The sequence below is a fragment of the Gymnodraco acuticeps genome, unplaced genomic scaffold (genome assembly GCF_902827175.1).
Source record: "Gymnodraco acuticeps unplaced genomic scaffold, fGymAcu1.1, whole genome shotgun sequence".
Classification (NCBI taxonomy): Eukaryota; Metazoa; Chordata; class Actinopteri; order Perciformes; family Bathydraconidae; genus Gymnodraco; species Gymnodraco acuticeps.
Window position 1 is genome coordinate 1,404,124 of NW_022991188.1, and position 20,256 is coordinate 1,424,379.

Genomic DNA, 20,256 nt, shown 5'->3' on the forward strand with positions numbered 1-20,256 from the left:
TAACCCATCCTAGCAGTAGGAGCAGTGGGCAGCTATTGTACAGCGCCCGGGGAAAATACATAGGCCTATAGATGTCAGCACATTAAAATGACATGTATGTCATTTTAATTAGTTAGAATTCATGTGCTTGAACAAGTGCCATTTGCCTAACTCTTGCGACTTGACCTAATTTCAGATGTTTCTGAATGAAATTAAACAAAACGGCAATTTGGTCTTCTTGTCTGGTTAATGCCAAATAAACTCTGAAAGAACGACTCAAAGTAGTAGATTAGTGGATTATAACAAAGAGTGTGCATTACCCCACTTGCTAATGCTAGGTTTGCCAAGTTAATATGCAACAAAATACAGTATTTTAACTTTTGTTATCACTTCTAAAAGAAAAGCAACAACACTGATAGTTTTAGTTTATTTTTATTTCATGTTCAATAATCACATCACTAATCAACAAGTAATCACAAAAAACACTGTTTTCCAAACCAAAAAATGAAATTCAAATGAATGAAGAAAACAAAAAACACCAAAAAACAATGAGGAGGTTCTGCAAATGACATAGAAAGTCTACCTAACACATCCCATTGTTGTTTTTCAGCATGCTCTGCAGGTACAGCACGTGTTTATTAGCTAGTGTTACTCTTGCATGAGTGCAGTGGCGGTACATGAAGATCTACAACGCTCCTTGGATAGAATACTGAGGAGCATTTATTACACAAGCAAAATCCGGAAACTACATGTAGTTAACCTTAGATAAGGATGTGTTAGGGTCTTGGTGTGTGTGTCTCTCCTTGGCAGGTTGCTGCTTTTTGAGTGCTATATGTAGCAGCCATTATGTTTGATATGAAGTACTACTAAATCACAGGCCTACACATCTACCGCTACACTTAGTGCCTGCTTCATCAACAAATTCCCTTTGCCCACTGTCATATACTGTACAGTGTCATGTGTGTCAGGTGCTAGGTTATTTTATCATATGAACCTCTATAGGTCCTGAAAGAGAAGTTAACCAGGTATTCCCAACATTATTCTTATATCTTAAGACAGGGCTTGCGCTTTGTTGCATGGTATAATAGTGTGTTGGCATAATTGCCCACTGCATATGTAGTAAAACAAAAACTTGTAATAATGGTTGCAAGTACAATGTTTCTAAATCAAGTTGCGCAATAATGAAAACATCAGATTTAATGCGATTTTTAAAGACTTTGTAAGTTATGTATTGGGATTCAAATCTTGTGCAAATCCTTGGGGAAACTCAAGAACACAGTTTGTGAAACTGGCTGTCACACATCTTAATTATAATCCCTTCAACCAATGAGAGCACAACCACCACAAGGCTACAGGAACACAACGATAAATACATATACACAAGTGTTGCGTCTTTAGTACAATATATCTCAAAAGACATTCTTTCACTTCAGTGGCCCCTTTCTAATGAAAAAAAAGACCTTTTCAATTCATCATACTAATAATCTGAATAATAGTAATTAAAGTCACGATAAAATGCTTCCTCCCCTTATAACCATTACTGGACAAGCTGTTCTAAACAAACCTTAAAAATCTCTACCCTCCAAACTCCTGGATGCTGTTGCAGTTCTGTCAAAAGCTTCTGTACGAATCATTGCTTATGTGACAATTTGGATAGGAAAACTGTGTTTGTTCCCTAAAGGGCAGTCGAAATGAGCTTTGGTATTGGTATTTAGCACATTTCTCGAATGAGTCAGAAGAATTTGAATGAAGACACATGCAATGTGTCCATACTACAGATAACAAAAAGTCAAACCAAAAGTTTGCATCATCGGTTGTTCTGACTCAAAATCTTTACTTATTATCAGATTAATTAGCTGGCTTGTGAACATAATGTCACTTTTTGCAACTAAAGAGCCATACTTCACTAGGGAGTTAGTGGAGAGGGAATATTGGACTTACATTCACAAAGTTGAAAGAGAAAAGACTCAACATAAATGCTTATTTTGCTCTCCGTCTATTGGATGTTAAAAAAGAAAAACATACATCATGTATATTTTGTGTTTACAGCTTCTTTGGGCTGCCCCCTAAAAATGATGCAAGGTTCAAGAGATTATATTTTGTGTTCAGTAGCAAAAATGTTTCAAAATTCCTGATGATACACAGCCATACACTATACTCAAAACTGAGCATAGTAGTGATGCAGTTATGTCTGACAAGTTTTACCATGACTTTTGTACGTGATACATCGCTGAACTAAAATACTTCTAATATAATCAAAACTTTTTTCATTTATTTTAGTAAGTTGGAGCCATGCAGTCACTGTATACAAATCTGTGGTAGAATTAATGATGAAACGACAACCATCAGAAACTAGCTCTTCCTCTCCATCGCTGTTAAGAGTTACAACACGTCAGCTATCTAAGTTTGCCCCGAGTTAAACATATGGTACCAAACACTTCGAGTCTTAATGCACAAAGGCTTTCATCTCCAGTATAATCTGACCATGCATTATAAAGGCAATCAGTTGAATACATTGCTACAAGAGAAGAGTATAAAGCCACATCATGTTCCACTGCCAATACTCAAAGAAGGAAAGTGCTGAACAGTTATTTGAGATGTTTATATTCAGCTAGTCAAACAACATGCTACCATAACCCTTATAGAAACACCTGATATTGAACAACAACCATTACTACTACCAGGTCAGCTTGATTTACAGAACGTCCTTAAAACCAGGTTAACCGTAATGTTTTATGTCACTTTTGTGAACTATCACCATTTCTTTGCCTAAGCAGTGTTAGGCGTGAGCCTGCATCATCCTCATTTATTTTCAGGTAAGAAGGACAGAACTACATACAAGACACACAGCTCCTTTAGCCTCAGAGGCATTTAGACATCTTCCTCATGTTCCTCTGGACTGCATGCTTAGTTAAAGCTATACTTTAGCAAACTTTCTCAATTGCAATTCAAACACGTTCAGGTTTCCACGTGCAAAGCACACCTCAAATGCGTCTTTTCAACCTCCTAGCAATACCTCTTTTCCTACTTTCTTTCTCTCTATCCTTAATGTGTGTCTTTGTTTACAAAAACCTGTGCGTGTTTCCGAGATTTTCAGAGTGCTATTGAAAAAAAAAAAACGGCCACTGTATTTCTTACGCAGGAAGAGACGTACAATAAATAAATATAAACTTGTTTAAAATCAAGAAAGAAGGAAAGAAACCTTGAGAAAGACAGAAATAAGATCCGAACAGTACACCAAAGCTCATTTTTACACCATTTTGTCACTCAAACACATCATCACAAACACAGAGAAAAGAGAGTTAGCTACAGCCTAAAATGATTCAAACAGCCTACTTGTTGTCTAGCTTTTATTGTTTATGGTAATGCGAAGAGAGGAAGTGACTAAGCAGATGAGATGAATTACTATGATGTTATTAAAGCAGACACTAAGGAGAAGCTATGTGTTTGACAGAAGCCAAAAGGTGAGTCCAAGAGGGTTTCCATGCTGCTCAGTTGAAGTAATCGCTACTTATTTGGTGTGTGAGATGATGGAGGGTAAGAGTACACGCCCAGGCTGTGGGGGAAAAAGGATCTGAGTGACAACCATGGATCCAGTTCAACTTGGAGAACCAAATATTTGAGAAAACGTTATCCTCTTTTCCCTCCACATAGTTTCCCACCGAGACCCAAGTCTTTAATGTCACTTCAGCCAAATATAGAGGGGCAAGATGATGAGCTCAGATGTGAGAGAGGAGGCATGAGAACATGGAGTTAATACTAGAGCGGCAGAACTATTGTATGATTAAAACATTTGCAATGACATATCTAAGCGTTTTCCAGGATGGGGGAGTGAAAGGAAAAGGTCCCTTTAGGAGCTATTGCTGGACCTCCCCTCGCATCATCATGGAGGGGTTGGGTGGTGGTAGTGGTGTAGAGAACGGGAGGAACCGTGCGGGTTGGGGTCTGTTGTCGTCCTGGGGGGGGGGGGCTGCCAGGTGATGATTTCGGCGGCGTGGTCCGTGCGAGAGCGAGCATTCTCGCGGAAGTTGAGCTTGAAAACACTCAATCTGCAGCAGAAAGGTTAGAAAGAAAGTGGTAGGAGAGGGGGAGGAGGTGAGGGAGACAACAAATATAGAGGGTGGTATTGTTGGGGGGGTTGAGATGAGGGGGGGCAGAGGGATTGTAGAATTAGATGCCTGCAAGATAAGAAGTCGAAAGATGATGGTGTGATCAGAGGTCTTTGGACTGGAGACAACATGATGAATACAGCACAAACACATACATGTACACACACACACACACAAACACATAAAGGTACACACACACACACACACACATATATAGGTACACACACACAAACACATATAGGTACACGTACACACACACACACACACACACACACACACACACACACACAACACACACATATAGGTACACACACACACACACACACACACACTTATAGGTACACATACACACACACACACAAACACATATAGGTACACACACACACACACACACACACACACAGGTACACACACACACACACACACACACACACACACACACACACACCACACACACACACACACACACACACACACACACTTTACTCAAGTAGAAGTACAGATACTCGTGTTTAAAAATACTCTGGTAAAAGTAGAAGCACTGACTAAACATCTTTACTCAAGTAAAAGTAAAGAAGTATGTGCTTTGAAATGTACTTAAGTAAAAAGTAGCCATAACTAACTGACCTCCCTTTATATTAATAGAACAATCATGTCATTGTTAGCTAATGAATGTTTCGATGCTTTTGAAGTTTCCATTGGTCCCTCTTCTTTAGAGAAGACCAGGCAATGATGGATACACGGATCGTGTTCAAATCTATAGGCACGCAATGACTCTAAAGAATAATGATCACGCATCAAACACACATTCAGACTAAAGGAACCAGCTGTTTGGAAAATGAGAGAAGTAGAAAGTACAGGTATTTGAGTTCAACATGTAAGAAGTAGAAAGTACAGGTATTTGTGTTAAAAATGTAAGAAGTAAAAGTCAAAAGTCGTCGTGGAGTATTTGTACTCTACTTCCCACCTCTGCACACGCGATTGATCTCAGTCAGGGGAGGAAAAGTAATCTCCTCTTGCTATACAGCATGCAATGTTTCAGGCGTTTGGATATTGCTGGGCTTCATTCCATGTCTCCTTCTCCCGCAGCAACATGGCTGACACACACTCACTTGTCTCTGGGATGCGTGCGTCCAGAGCCTGGAGACCCTCATTATCACAAGGGGGCCCCTCCTTCAGACCATTCTCCCGGGCAGCAGGGCTCCCTTCCTGCCCCGGCTCCGGGCCTGGGGCTGCGGTGCCGCTCATGGGGGTTCCGTTCCCCTCTGCTCGGTCCTGGGCTCCCTCCGCCTAGAAACACATAGCAGGGCGTGTCAATGGGTTGGGATGGGGGTTGAACAACCTGGATCTCATGTTATTACATTTGGTACCTTTTGTTAAAGACAGATTACAGTTCTGTATTTGGTTATTTCCAAAAATTGATATTTTTAAATTAATGTATTAGGATAAACCCCTTGAGATGCACCAGCTCGTTTTGAAGGTGTCCCGACAAAAGCAACATCAGACATAAAAAATAAATAAAAACTGAACAGAAAACAAACAAAATAACAGAAACAAACAACAAACAATAACAAACCATGTAAAGTCTGTTAAATTAAATTCATGAAGTAATACATCAAATTACAATTTGATGGACAGCTGTGTGTAATAGATCGGTAATATCTAATAGTAGCAGGAAAAGTATTCTAATCTTTTGGGTCTTTAAACATGAACACTCTTTGCATCTCAGGGAGTGTCTAACTTGATCATTGAAATGTCATTTACAAAATACTGCTTTAAATAAGGGGGATACTAAAAGTAAAAACATTTGAATATAAGTTGAAGCCAATGAATGTGTCTTCTTACATTTAATCAAGGCCATTCAAGTGTGTGCAGTGATGTGCATGAAAAGGGCAACCAATAACTGCATAAGCTGGGTTAAGTAGAGATCTGATTGATGTGAATTCTGGTAAACAACATCACAATAGTCCATAATCGGAAGTATTAGTTGAGAAGCAATTTTCTTAGGGACACTGAACGTAAAAAAATGCGAATGCGATGTAAGACTGATTCCATCATTTTCTTTTGATAACACATGATTTATATGCTATTGAAATGAAAGTTCAGAGTCTAGCCATACACCAAGAAAACTGGTGAGACAGATGTTTGGCTAAAAGTATGAAAACATCAAGAGCTAGACCAAGTTGAAGGGAGATGGGATAACAAAAACATATTTGTTAAAATGTTAGAATGAATGCAACATCGTAAATTCAACATCAACATGTAAAATAAATATACATTTCTCATGGACCACAACCCCTCTGCATGATAAAGTAATATCATTTATTAATAATAATATGTATCTGTAAAAATAGACTTCAGTTAGAACTTAAAGATAACAGCTTGCTCAGACAGGTTAATATGGGAATGCTATTTGTAGCGGTTGATTATGCATCTTCCCCGGGTTGGAGGGTGCACATTATGGGTGAACAGTGTGTGAAGATGAGAATGTGAGTTAAGGATGGGGTCATGAAACAATAACAGCTCAGAGAGGATGCGGGAATAGGTCACTTCATCATGTATTGTCGCTCTATAAGTTTCTCGGTGATTCAAATCCTTTTTGAAATGTTTCATATTTTAGAAATCTCTGACCGTCATGTCAACCGTTTCTCTGTATGCCTGTCTCCTCTCATTCTCTCTCTGAGTGTTTTTGACAGGGCCGAGCGGCGCTGTGCCCTGCAGGGAGGTATTCAGACATGTTTTAAACAGATGGACAAAGATCAGGAGAAAAGGGGCCGTTTGCAGGTTCAGATGAAAAGGTTGCAGGATGCCACAGATGGTTTATGACAGGCTGTCATCAGTTATTGAAGCTTGAAGCCACCCATCTTTTAGTTTATGAACACAGCGGTGGAATGTGCACGAAAAGCTTAAAACACCTGAAGTAATAGTGCTGCATAGGTTCTGAGATGGACAAAATTTTTGCCAGTTGGAACAGGTTTGAACCTTTTTGGAATTTGTATTTCTTCTGGGATCTTCTCACTGGTTAAAAGTAGGCGGAACTCTTTTAGATAAAGGTGGATGTTGTTAGATATGTATACATTAATCGTTTCTCTTTTAACAGCAGACTTACTTTAATGACAAAAGGTACATACAACCTTTTCAGATACAGATTGAAGACTGAGATTTGTCTCATTATTGGAGGAAGTAAATAATGCCCTAAAGGACTGCTTTCATATAAACACATTGCCTCCAAAGCATTTCATGTAAATAATAATAAAGAAGTTGTCATTGAAATGCACACTGTGTTGCCATAATGACTAACTCAAGTAGGTTGCAATTATGCATAATGTGTAATGACTGTTATTAAAAGCAGTAAGTGTATTTGAATTTTAACTTGCCAATGTACCATGAAACCGGATTTATCTTTATTGTGATTGGCTGGGTTACTAAAGCGCTTCAATTGCAGTGCCCTGATCTGCTTTTCCACTATACAGGAATATAATATAAACAGTTTAAAGTTAACAGACAGACAAACAGACTGTAAGATGTCCCCCATAATAATCTCACCTTCATGTCTCCTCCAGCAGGGGAATGGCTCAGGTTGTCCATGGAGCCCACTTTGGCCTTTTCCCTGAAGCTCACCTTGTGGGACTCGACCTTTACAACGCCACCGCCTGCAGCACACAGAATCATTGTTATTATGATAGCTAAATAGTCATGCAATACACAGGCATGGATACAAGCTTTTACATTGTATGACCATGTGCAAAACAGATCCAGCTTCTATACAGCCTTCTGTATGTCAAGTCACTCATCTTGTTTATTTTACTGTATATTGCCATACATATTTGGCACCTGTATAATGATTTCAAGATCCACTTAATAAGACAGGGGGTCAACGTTGAATCAAAACCTCACCCAAACATTATATACTTTCCTTACGAAAGACTGATATCATTTTTTCATCTAGGTCCGTCTAACAGCTTATGAGCATTTGGGGATGGATTAAATGCAATAGGGTAAAAACTACATTTCCCAGCTCACCAGACTTGTACTTGATGTTGTCCTTGGAGCCGCACTTTGATGTCACCTTACTCAGATCCACCTTCTTGTTGAGAATCTGCACCTGCCAAATGTCACACAAGCCTTAAGTGTTAAAACGTTATACAGAGATCCCTCGATGGTTTCAGTTTAGGGGCTATTCCTTCTTCAGCTGCAATAAAAGCACACATTAATCACCACCATCACCATGCAACAAGTGGTGGAACACAAACTGCTGATTGTATCTGGATGTTATAGAAAGTAAAATTCAGGTTTTTCAACACTATCTTGAACACACTTTCTTTGACATCTATAATGCATTATAAACAATATTTGAAGTTCTGCATGAATAAAACTATAAGCACTAATATTGTATCACTGATCATAATGCTTACTAACAATTATTGTAACACCTTATTAAACTTTATATAATGACTTATAAGGTCAAGTATCATAATATTGTATACTTACTGGTCATTCGCATACAGGACTATAGTGTAGTATGATTCCAATAGTTTAAATGGCTTTTAATAAGTGTGATAAAGCATAATATCAGTAATACATCCGAGGGGTCATTGTGTGAACAGCAATTTTGATACTTGACCTCATATGTAGTTATAAAAGTCTTTGTCATCCGTTTTTACAAGTGCTTATCATTTTAATTATATAGGGATAACAGCACATAAATATATACGTATATTTATAATGCATTATATACATGAAAGTGTGACCACAAATCTATTTCCATATCTTAAGAAGTAAAACAATTGTAGACGTGTTCTGTAAAGATGGCAGGAACACCACGTTGCAGAAGGTGAGAAAAATGCCAGAGAATAAAGAGAAAGCATAATATCAAGAGTTCCCAAATGTACCTGTTTGTGATGATACTCTCCTCAGAAACAGACAATCTTTACCACGAGCCAATCAGAGGCCAGTGTTGATTGTTTGCTAGTTTATTAATCGTTTTTAGTACGTTAGTGAGAGGGCAAGACAGGAGGGGTTAAAGGAGCAAGGGGGTGTGCAGCGGGTTCTGGGGAAGGGCTGATACATCAGGCTTGCTAGCATGCTGTCCAAAAATCCCCTAAACTTCTAAGAGAGCAGAGAGAAAGTGTTGGCGGCCATAAGTACTGTAGCTTGACTTTAAGAGCTACCTTCACTTTTTTTTAAAGGCTGTACAGACTGTACAACTCACTCAGGTTGGAAGTGATTTGAGCGCTGTTTGATTTGGGCAAAATAGAGATGAAAATACAATATTTATTCCATGCTCTGTTCCCTAAAGCCACGTTATTTGACTGATTGGCTTATGAGCTCTGCTTGTAGGCCAGGCTGTACTTACTTTCCCTCCACCAGGAACATGCTTCATATTGTCCTTGGAGCCCAACCGTGAGGAGACGTGGCTAAAGTCCAGCTTTTTGGATACAATGTGAACCTATATGGAACCAGCATAGCAGCAAGAGGGAAAATAGAGGAAAGCAAGGGGGTGTGGGAGGAAGGGGTGACACCAGAGGAAGTGAAATAAAGGTTAAAGCAATAGAAAAAGAGAAAAGATTACAGAAAAGGGTAGAAAAAAAAAGAAGAAGGGAGAATAGATCACCATAACGGGCAGGGTTAGAAGGACAGAAGGATGAAGCAAGGTTCACCTGGGAAACAGTGAACACGCCTAAAAATATTTGACCTATCTTAGGTGCGCTTGATATTAACTGCTGGGAATGTAAGCAGTCGTGTGTTGCCACATGAATAGCGACAGTGACAGAAATCCAAAGGAAGGTATGAAAACCAGGTCTGGTAAAAACTAAATATCAGAATTCCACACTTAAACCTCTTTTATAGAGCAAACACATGCAATCACACAAGAACATGTGGTTGACACACAGTGAGTAGTGGCAAACATGAATACTTTAGTTCAATGACAGGTTAGACTGCTAGAAGTAACTAAACAAACCCAAGGCAGAACACTTCTAGAATGTAGAAGTAATAATAGTAAAGCTCATTGCTTGTTTGTCGTTTCCATAAGACACAGACACACATTCTCTCCACACAGTCACAGAGTGATGGCCCTGATCCCAAGGGTCCTACCAGTACAGCCTGGTGTGTGTGATAGAGAAGCCCCCCTGCTGTAGTAATGCAACATCTACCAACTTCAAAAATGTAGATATGGAGTGCACCGACTTCAGAATAATATTGTATATTATTGTAACTGTTATTTTGATAAAAGTGACCAACTGCAGCTAGCTGTTACTACTTTGGTTTGAAAGGAAAACACTGTATTTAGTTTTAGCACTGAACTACAGTAGGTGGATTGGTTTAGTTTAAGGACTTTATGTTTTTAAAAATGATTTTCCATTCTTCAACACCTTAACATCATTGGATACCTCCAGGTAACAACACTTGGAATTGAAAGTTGTTTTTGCCAAACTGAGTACCCTGGAAGTAAAGTAGAAAAGCCCTAGTTTGCCTTAAATAGAAGAGCTATTTTGCAAGATACATTAAGTCAATTTGATCCTAAAAAGACATGAAATAGTTTTAAAATATAATAGCACATGGTCAAAAGCCCTCAGTAGAGCTATTCACATTAAACCAACCAAAAACATGAAGTGTTGAAAAGAAAATAGCAAAAATATGTATGAACAGAACCAACAAAAGAGAAGAGAGGGGTGGGAGTTGGATGTTGTGGTGAGGTTGGGGAGGAGGAGGAGGGGACTCACTTTGCCTTGGCTTGTATCTTTGGAGAGGACGCCTCTGCTCTGAGAGGCAGATGGCACCTGGGGAGACAAGCCCACCCGGGGTCAACAACAAAAACAAATGATAACAACACGCAGGAGGAGGAGGAGGATGCCATGAAGGAAGAGGTGCAGGGAATTATGTATGTGGACAGAGGATAAAATACAGAAATCAAAGCTTAAAATGGGTGAAATGGTACCAAATAGACATGCAGAAGTTGACTTATGCTTGATATGATATGACTTATTGCTTGGTTTTGCAAGCAAGTGACAAAGCCAATAACAATGAGAAAGAAGGTGCGGAAAAATCTAGTGAGGTGGAATAACCTTGTACATTATGCTAACATGTTTGATAGCTGGTTATATATATACACACTATGGATAGTGGTACGTTCACTCTGGTTATTATTTCAAGAGAAGAGCTTCAGAAAGAAGTTTGAAGAGTAAGCCACAGGAAGCCACTGGTGCAGGTTAAAAAGGCCTTCAGATCACCTAAAATGTTAGTCAAGGGGGGGCCAGTGTCAGAAAACACGTGATTAGAAGCAAAACACTCATTTAATTATGAAAGCTGCAGTTGGAGGACCTACCTTCCCTCCTCCAGGCTGGTGCTTCATGTTGTCAGTGGAGCCAATCTTAGAGCGGACGTTACGAATGTCGGGGGCCGGGACTGTCCCGGGGCGGGCGGCGGTCCTAGAGGTGGTGGTGGTAGTTGAGGAAGTGGTCCGGGAGGTACGCGGAACCAAGGGCTTCTTCTCTGGTGCTGTGCCAGTGGTGGAGGAGGAGGGGGGGGCCGGTTTGGCTGCTGTGGGTCGGGTGCGAGATGCAGCGAGGGTGGAAGTAGTGCTGCGGGTGGTGGAGGTGGTGGTCTTGGGCTTGGTGGGGTCGGCTAGTAGAAATGGAGTGGGAGAGTTATTCAAAGCTTTATCGAGCTTTATTGTAAATAACATAAATTATTTTGGAACGGTCTTAAAGGCCTCCTCCAGATAGATAAAAAACATGTTTATGAAGTGTTTTGCTCAAAATACCACACAGATCACCCATCATAGCCATGCATCATACCCCTCTATTTCAGCCTGTTAGAGAAGTGCTGATTCTGAGCTTTAGAAAAAAGAAAGAAAAGAGAGGAGAGCTCATGCAGGAGAATTCTACCCAGATACTCATCTAAACGCTGCCGTGATTAAACACCATATTATGTTCCAAACCACATCAAGGATTATTTCTGAAACAGCGTTAGCTCTGAGTGTTAGCGATGCTTGCTAACGTAAATACAGACCATATTACTTCCAAACCACGTCGCGCATTGTTTCTGATACAGCGACGTTTCTGATAGGGCCGTGGGTGTAAAGCCAGCCCACATTCTGTGCGTGTAAAGCTGTGATGTGCTTAGAACGAGCAAGGTTTTATGTATTCAAGGCATACTGACACAACCACTGTAAATACATCCTGTCTGTCATTTACAGTCAATCCCCTGACGAATAAATTAGCCAAAAAAGTAAATAAACTAAATGTATAAAAATAAGACAGAGATGGAGAGCAGACCAGATAGCAAAACAAAGGCAAACAGAGAGCGTATCATCACCAGTGCACCTTTGAAGGAATACCATTTATTTCCTGTGGGTTTTAGTGAATACTTTTCAGCATCCTTCCCCTCAGCCTGCTAAACTACAAGGCACTTGAAAATGTGTCAATTCATATTCACTTTGCTACATGTCAGCTTTTTCTTCAGAGTGCTGCATATGTCCTGCTGGCCCTGAGAGCCTTTGGTATATCTCCAGCTCTTGTTAAGACGTGTTTAATTGAGGAAATCCGCCCGCTGTATCAGCAGGAGCTTCAAACTCCTGTCAACAGCGAGGGGACAGTAATCCACTCACTGCTGCGGTGAAGGGTTTTAACTCTCCAGGGCCTTTCAGCAATAAAGCCTCTCTCTCTCTGGGAGCCTACCCAGCATTGTCATGCTTGGACAGTGTGTGCTGCAGTGTCACACTCCTGCTGACAGCTCTCCTGTTGCCGAAATGTAAAGTAATCTGTCGACAGTAAAGCTGTGTGTGACGAGAGAGCGGGGAGGTACACATGAGGAAAAGGATTACAGATGAGGAGAGTGAAGAAGAAAGAGGACCAGAAATATATCCAGAGAGCAAAGTCACAGAGGAAGAGAGAGATCTCTGCGGTGGGAGGTCAGAAATATTGGCACCGGGAGAGATTTTTATTAAATACTAAATTCTAACTCCTATTGACTTCCTAATGGTCCTGATGTAAAAGTCACATAGATCTTGGCAAGGATTTATCATGTGAAACATATTGGAAAAGTAAGTCACAACAAGGGATGTAAAGAGGTTATGATCACTGGAAGTAGAGGTGAAAGTAGAAAAACAATGTTGCAATTCTAAACTTCTAAATAAAAATAAGTAAAAAAGAAATGCAGTGTATGACACATGTTAACTAATGTCACTAACTATATGACCATTGATCTACTTTCAGTAGTATCATGTCATAACAATATGATGACCTTTTGATCATTAGTGAACACAATAATATATATATTTTTGTGGGGTAATTGTACTGAAAATGACCAAAAGCTGTACAGTATAGGACTCTAGTCTAATATAGTGCAATTATGTTATTTAATTACTTGTTGTACTCGTTACCAACTGATTTTGCATAGAATTGACATATTGTGCCGTATCAAAAAAATATCCTTTTTAGAATTTTGATATTGATCAAACCAACCTTACCACCATATTGGCTAATTCATTAGAAAAAACAAAGGAATTAAAAAAATAAAGCATTTGAGTTAGTACAAAAAAGTCCAATTCACCCACATGATACGTTGTTTTTGGTAGTATGCCGTTTGCACTAGGAATAGTTACAACCAGACACGTCACAATGTTTTAAAATGTTGTCATAACAGAGGGGTCATTAGATATATACTGTATGTAACTTGACATGTATCTTTTGTTTAAGTACATGTGTTATTTAATTGAGTCTCTTTCTGTGCTTGAATGACATTTTACAGTAGAGAGTATTTTGTCACTGCTTTCTGTATGTTCTGACAGGTGAAGGGAGTGCTGCTGTACCTGCAGATGTCTTTACAGTGCCGGGCTTCTTCTCCTCTCCTGGTTTGCTGTCTGTCTTGGAGGCTAAACAAACAGATGATGCACAAAAGCACAGAGATAAAATTACTGACCATCAAAACCTTATGTGTGTACAAGAATCTGTGTGTGCATCTCTGTCATACCCAGAGGCTTTCTGGCTGCGGTGGTAGGAACGGTGCGAGTAGACGCTGTCGTGCGCACTGATGAAGCGGTTTTACTGGCTGCTGTGGTAGCAGTTCCATTTTTGGTAGCAGTTGTGGAGCCTGTTGAGGAGGCAGTGCTAGGCTTTGGCACAAGGGGGCGCCTCTCTGTGGTTGTCTGAGGAGAGGGAGACAAATAAAAACACCAGGCAGGGATGTCAGGTGAGGAAGATTTATGAATGAAAGCATTTTCAGCATGAGCAAATGCTACAAATCGATCAAAAACCATCAACAACAAATCATATTGTGTTAGCGCTAACATGAGTAATAAAACATACATCTGTAAATGATATACTATCTTGTATTTACTTGCAATATTTTAACTATTTGATCTGTTTTATTGTGTTGCACTGTTGGAGGAGCATGTGACTTAAGATTGTCATTGATATATCTACACTGTAGCTACAGTATGTGTACACATGACAATAAAAGCCTTGAATCTTAAATCTTATGTATACAGTACACAGTATATTATAAGCCTATATTCCTGCTACTGCAGTATCTTTGACCTTTTTAAAGAACATTTTAATTATCCAGGATTGTGTATATTGTTTATAGCTATTGATATACTATTTTTCATTTTCATTTTAGTTTTAATAACTTTTCCACTTTTAAGTATCTGTGTTTTACTGTTGAGCACACTGGTCCTATTATAAATGTTGTTTGTCTGGCTCCTGCCATCAGCTCAGGCAAATGTTCAGTGACTTTACAGAGGAATTCAGGTCAAAAATGTGCGTGATACATGTAGACGCTACTTGACGATTGCACACAACATTCAGCAGCAGATTTCCCCTCATAACCCTACGATGATGCCACGCTCCACACACAGCTGAGCCATCCTGCAACAAGCTAGCCGCTCTGCACTGAGTCACCCTGCAGCCCTGAGCGCTGGGAGGCTAAATAAAGGCTGCTAATTCTTCCGTTGTGGTGTCACACTGGTTGTAGTTAAGAAAAGGCAACCGAGCACAAATTGAAAAGGGGACATAAAATTATCAGTGACTGTACTAACAAAAAGTCAACTTTAGAGATTTGTGCTTGAAGCAGACAAGAACAGCAGCCCAATTAATATAATATTTATCCAGTGACAAATCCCTAATAAAAACAACACATTTTAAGGGCATATTCATCTGTTTTAGAGACAAAATGACCCCATGCATGAAATGAACCAGGAACATTGCATTATGGTGGTAAATGATCCAGAATGCTGTGCAGAAATCAACATCGACATTTTTTTGTGTTACTAAATAATGTACTTATGTTGACAAAACTACAAGCTAAGAATCTGTCCTGGAGCATTCAGTCATTCCGCATGGTCTTCCTCAGCAGGTGAATTTGATATCATTGATCGGGGGTATGAACATTTACATTTTTGTGTGCACTTTAGGACTTGTTAGGACTCATGTATTAGGTTAATTGAGTATCTGTATTGAACTAACAGGGATTCAAAGCCCTTAAAGTCAGGTGCTACAAATTGAAATCTCCAGAAGGGCTACTCAATGGAACTTGTGTTGCCATTGTTTCTTTACCTACGGTTTCCAAGGTCATTAAGATGTTTTCAATCACAAAATGTACTTATACTTAATATCATAATTATAAGCCATCAATAGAAACAGCAGTTGTGGAAACACCATAGTGGATGTTTACTGTATCCTCGCCTACAATAATACATGCTCTTATGGACCTTTACTTGATTGATTGTTGCCACACAATGTTAATTACTTCACTATTAAAATGGAAGGCTTATTAGAACATGAAAAACTCATGAGCCTTTTGTTATGACTTTGTTATGTATGTTGTTTCAAGTTTGTAAAAGCATGTGAGATGGAGAAGAATAAACAGCGACTAAAGGCATCTTAAAGACAACATGTTTCCATTTTAGCTTCGACATGATACATCAATTAATACATCTACTCATGAAAAACATCAGCTACAACTTATAAACAAATTGTAAATATAATGTATGCACCTTGTACTGCTCACCCTCGAGATGCGCCCTTTGATCGGGATTCATCAGATTTCCCTTCAATAGTGTTTTATTGTCACAGTTGATTTTTTATCTCCACGGTCTACTGTATATTTTCTACTTTTTAATGCTGTTTAAATTCAATTTTGAGATGTTTAAATGTCTAGTGTTGTTTATTTCTACTCTTTCATTTTTACTTGAGTGCAATGCCTTGTTTTGTTGTTTTCTATGCTGCTGCGATGCAAACATTTCCCAATTTGGGACCTCTTATCTTATCTTAATCTTTTTGAAATACTCAATTGTGAGTCTGTTTTAAAAAGGCATGACCAGGCCAGATGTTCAGAAACTTGATGTTGTGAGCCACAAATGAACAAAAGCTACGCATGTAACCATGGTTAACAATGGTTGGTTAGCGTCTTGATCCTTGATCCAAACTCATCAGATGAAAGTCTCCGTGACTCATTCTGCATCCTTTGACGGACACCCTGTCAGCTGAATCTTACCTTGGGCCTGACATCACGTGCAGTGGTGGAAATGGAGGATGCAGGGCGGCTGGTGGAAGTGGTGGAGAGCCGCTTTGCACCAACAGCTGCTGTGGTTGGTGCCTTGGCTGTGGTTGTCTTTCTATCTAAGATGGAGGTGTTGGTGGAGGAGGATGAAGGGCGCTTAGGAGTGGCTGTGAGTGGACCACCAGTAGCCGATGTACTTGGGCGTGTTTTAGCAGCTGCGCTCAGTTTGGTTGCCCCGACAGCAGGCTGATGACCAAAACATTCAGGAGCAATGGAGGGCAAAATAAGGAGGGAAAGCAAAGGAAAGAAACCATAAGGAAAATGGAGGATAAAAACTAAGCAACAAAAGCAGCATTATACTCAGAAATGATAAATTAAAATGTAGGAACATAATAAAAAGTATTGGGTTCCACAGTTACCTTTATGACCTTCCATACTGCACTAATACAGTAGGTATAAAGAAGCAGTAGCAGAAGCTTTAGCAGCATCCACGATGAATGGCTTTTTTCGTGATTTAAACCCACCCTTAAAATCATGCTTGATTTCCGAAATACATATTGTCCATCAATTACCCATTACAAGAAAAAAGTTAACCACCGCATAGTCAAGATAATATATTATAATCATATTTTAACTAGGGTGTAAAAACAAAGAAAATCAAAGTGTGTGTGGATTCATCAAATACCTGATTGCAGTAACATATTTGAATTTCCTTTAAATACAGTGCAAATTGCAAACAAAGTAATTATGTAAGACCATTTTCATATATGTATTTATTCAAGTGTGGCTGTGAGTTGTTGAACAGTCTGACTGTCAGCGTCAAGAACGTTTGTACGTGTATAAAATGTTAATGAATAATAGATAACATTATAGATAATATTATATGTGTTCACTAGTTTTAGATACATTTATAAACAGGGTTAAACCTGATGTGTAAAGGACTGGCTTATCTAAAGCCAGTTGAGTAGCACTTGAAATGTTTTAGCTCTATGAAACCCGATGTACTTATATGATTCTGTTTTCTTCAAGTTTGTCTCTTGTTGGTCGAACGCACTTATTGTAAGTCGCTTTGGATAAAAGCGTCAGCTAAATGTAATGTAATGTAATAATAGCCGTACAAACAGTAAAACATGTACAAATCTATAAAATCAAGCCAATAAATAAACACCCTTGTTCTGCTTTTTCTAGTAACTTTCTCATCACTTATAAATGCACATGCCTAATTGATGGAATTTAACTTTGTAAAGGTACAACCTCAAACACCACCTGGACTGATGCAAGTCAACTGCAAAAAGCATGGTTTACCGGGAAAAACAGTTGTCATGGTGTGAAATGTTGATTTTTCTACTCTACCTTATAACTCATTGTGTCCATCATGACAATGTGAAGTTATAAGCTGTCTGCATCTGCTCGCCATAGAAAACAAACCGTGTCTGTATCATTTCTTACATAGGAGTAAGTTTTAGTCTGGTGTGTCAAAATAGGGTATCAGTCTCAGCCATGGTTGTTTTGAGTATAGACTCTATGGCTCGTATCTGTGTGTCAGTGCGTCGGGGGGGCTCCTACCTTGGGTTTCTTGTCTGCCAGGTCTCTGCTCAGTGGGGCGCTGCTTCCATTCGTTGCAGGTTTTGCTTTTTTGGCCTTGTCTCCTACATCTGTTTTTGCAGTCTTGTCCTTCTTATCATCCTTTTTCTCCAGAACCTTCTTGCTGGCCTGTATTTTGTCCTGCTTCTCTTCCTTATCGCTCTTCTTCGTTGGTGTTTCTACCTTGTCGTCTTTTTCTGTCTTCTTGGCTTTGCCTGCCTCTTCTTTCTTGGTGTCTTCCACCACAGGGGACGTCTTTGTCTCCACGTCAGCCTCCTTCTCCAGCTGGTCGGGTGTCTGCAGTTGTTCTGGGGTCTTCTCCATTTTGTCCATCTGCAGCTCTTTGCCATCCTTCATCTCGGTTTTCTCATTCTTCTCTGTGTTTTTATTCTCAGTCTTCTCTTCCATTTTGGACTTTTCATTTTTGTCCACATTCTCTGTCACTTCTACTTTCCTCTCTGCTGCTTCTGTCACCTTTACTTTCTCTACTTTCTCTGTCTTGTCGTCTTTCGCTGTCTTTGCCAATCTATCTGGTGATTCTTCAACCTTGTTCATTTTATCCTCTTTTTCCTTCTGTTGCATTGGCTCCACTTTCTCTGTCTCTTTCTTTCTTTCTTCTTCCAGCTTTTCGGCCTCTGTCACCTTCACTTTGTCAGTCTCGTTCTCTGCTTTAACCTTTTCTTCCCCCTTTATTTTGTCCTCTTTCTCCTTCTCTTTTTGTGTGTCCGTTTGTTTTTCCTTCTCCTTGCCTTTCTCTGCTGGAGTATCACTGAATTCCACCTTCACGCTTTTACGCTCATCTTTATCCAGAGGATCGAACAGGTCCACCTTCTTTACATTGTCCTCCATCTTCTCTCCAATCTCTGCCTTCTCCATCTTGTCCGATTTTACTGGGGAAAAAAAGTAAATTAAATTAGAAATCTCATAACTAAATTGGTCTAAAATTCATGGTTCTTCAACAACTAAATAAGTTGAAAACCAACAAACTCATTCTGGAAGTGATTTGTTCATAAACATCTTATTTTTCGAACACTAAGAGGATTTAGAAATGCCTTAACATTGGATAGGAAAGGACCATTTTGTCTGCACAGAACCCTTTAAGTCTCTTTGCAGTTTTCCTGCACGGTTCACTGAAGCAATACTTGTCTCTCCCCTGTGGAGAACGACAAGGTGTGTAAAGTGACTCAGTAAAGATATAACACTCTCCTCGGCATTCAAGCATTTCAAATGTGTTTTTATAAAAGGCGACAATAGATGAGATTGCTACGACATCCTCTCTCATTCATCTTTCCTGTTTTTCACAATCTGTCCTCCAATCTCTTCTGTCAAATACCATCTGATGAGACAGAAATAGCCTATAATGAAAACGATCTCTTCCTGTTGCCTAGGCAGCCATACCAAGCAAGGATGCAGATGCAAGCAGTACAACATGCATCCATAGGACTCATCAAATCATTTCTAGATCAGGATGTTCATGAAGCCTGAATTCAATGCACAGGACATCACATACGTTTCAATGATAACACATCTGCTGAGATGTTCCCAAACAAAAAAACACACACATTTTAGACAAAATACTACGAGTCGGATGATGCTGCTGACCTGCTAAACCAAATATCATGCAATATAAACAAGCGTAAAATAAGCTATTTCTGTCGTGTTGATTCATTGAATGAAAGCATCATATGACCTCAGGTGATGATGACCTAACGGTGGAGCTGAGCACGGACATAGATACTGACTCTGGCTGTGTCTATGTTAAGGAGCTAGATCCTTTAATGTTCACTGCAACAGAGTTAATAGTAGTGTATGCTGTGCGATCTTCATAATCAACATACCTGTCACATCAATGTCACACATACCCTTGCAAAACCTCATGTACCATCTTTTGTCAGCCTATATTTGTTTACTTTTTGGTGTATGGGCATGTTGCTGAAGTTTGCTGAATTAGCTGATAGCAACGTCTTTTTCTTGGATTCCTAAACTGATTTAAGGACATTTAGTTGAGAAATAATCCTTGGAAACTAAAACTAAACACACTGAATCTATGGTTGTGGAATGAAATTGTGGCTATTAGCTC

General features: G+C 39.4%; 1 protein-coding gene across 1 annotated transcript in view; it reads right to left on the reverse strand.

Annotated features, from left to right (window-relative positions):
• Positions 1-395: 395 nt before the first annotated feature.
• Positions 396-20,256, reverse strand: part of LOC117561195 (microtubule-associated protein 4-like) — a 120,758-nt gene continuing 100,897 nt past the window's right edge. Inside the window, 11 exon segments of the mRNA XM_034238494.1 lie at positions 396-4,157; positions 5,201-5,378; positions 7,635-7,741; positions 8,112-8,193; positions 9,445-9,537; positions 10,814-10,870; positions 11,416-11,714; positions 13,903-13,965; positions 14,064-14,238; positions 16,587-16,838; positions 18,159-19,066. Coding sequence (XP_034094385.1) covers positions 4,150-4,157; positions 5,201-5,378; positions 7,635-7,741; positions 8,112-8,193; positions 9,445-9,537; positions 10,814-10,870; positions 11,416-11,714; positions 13,903-13,965; positions 14,064-14,238; positions 16,587-16,838; positions 18,159-19,066 — 2,222 coding nt within the window. The 3' untranslated portion in view covers positions 396-4,149.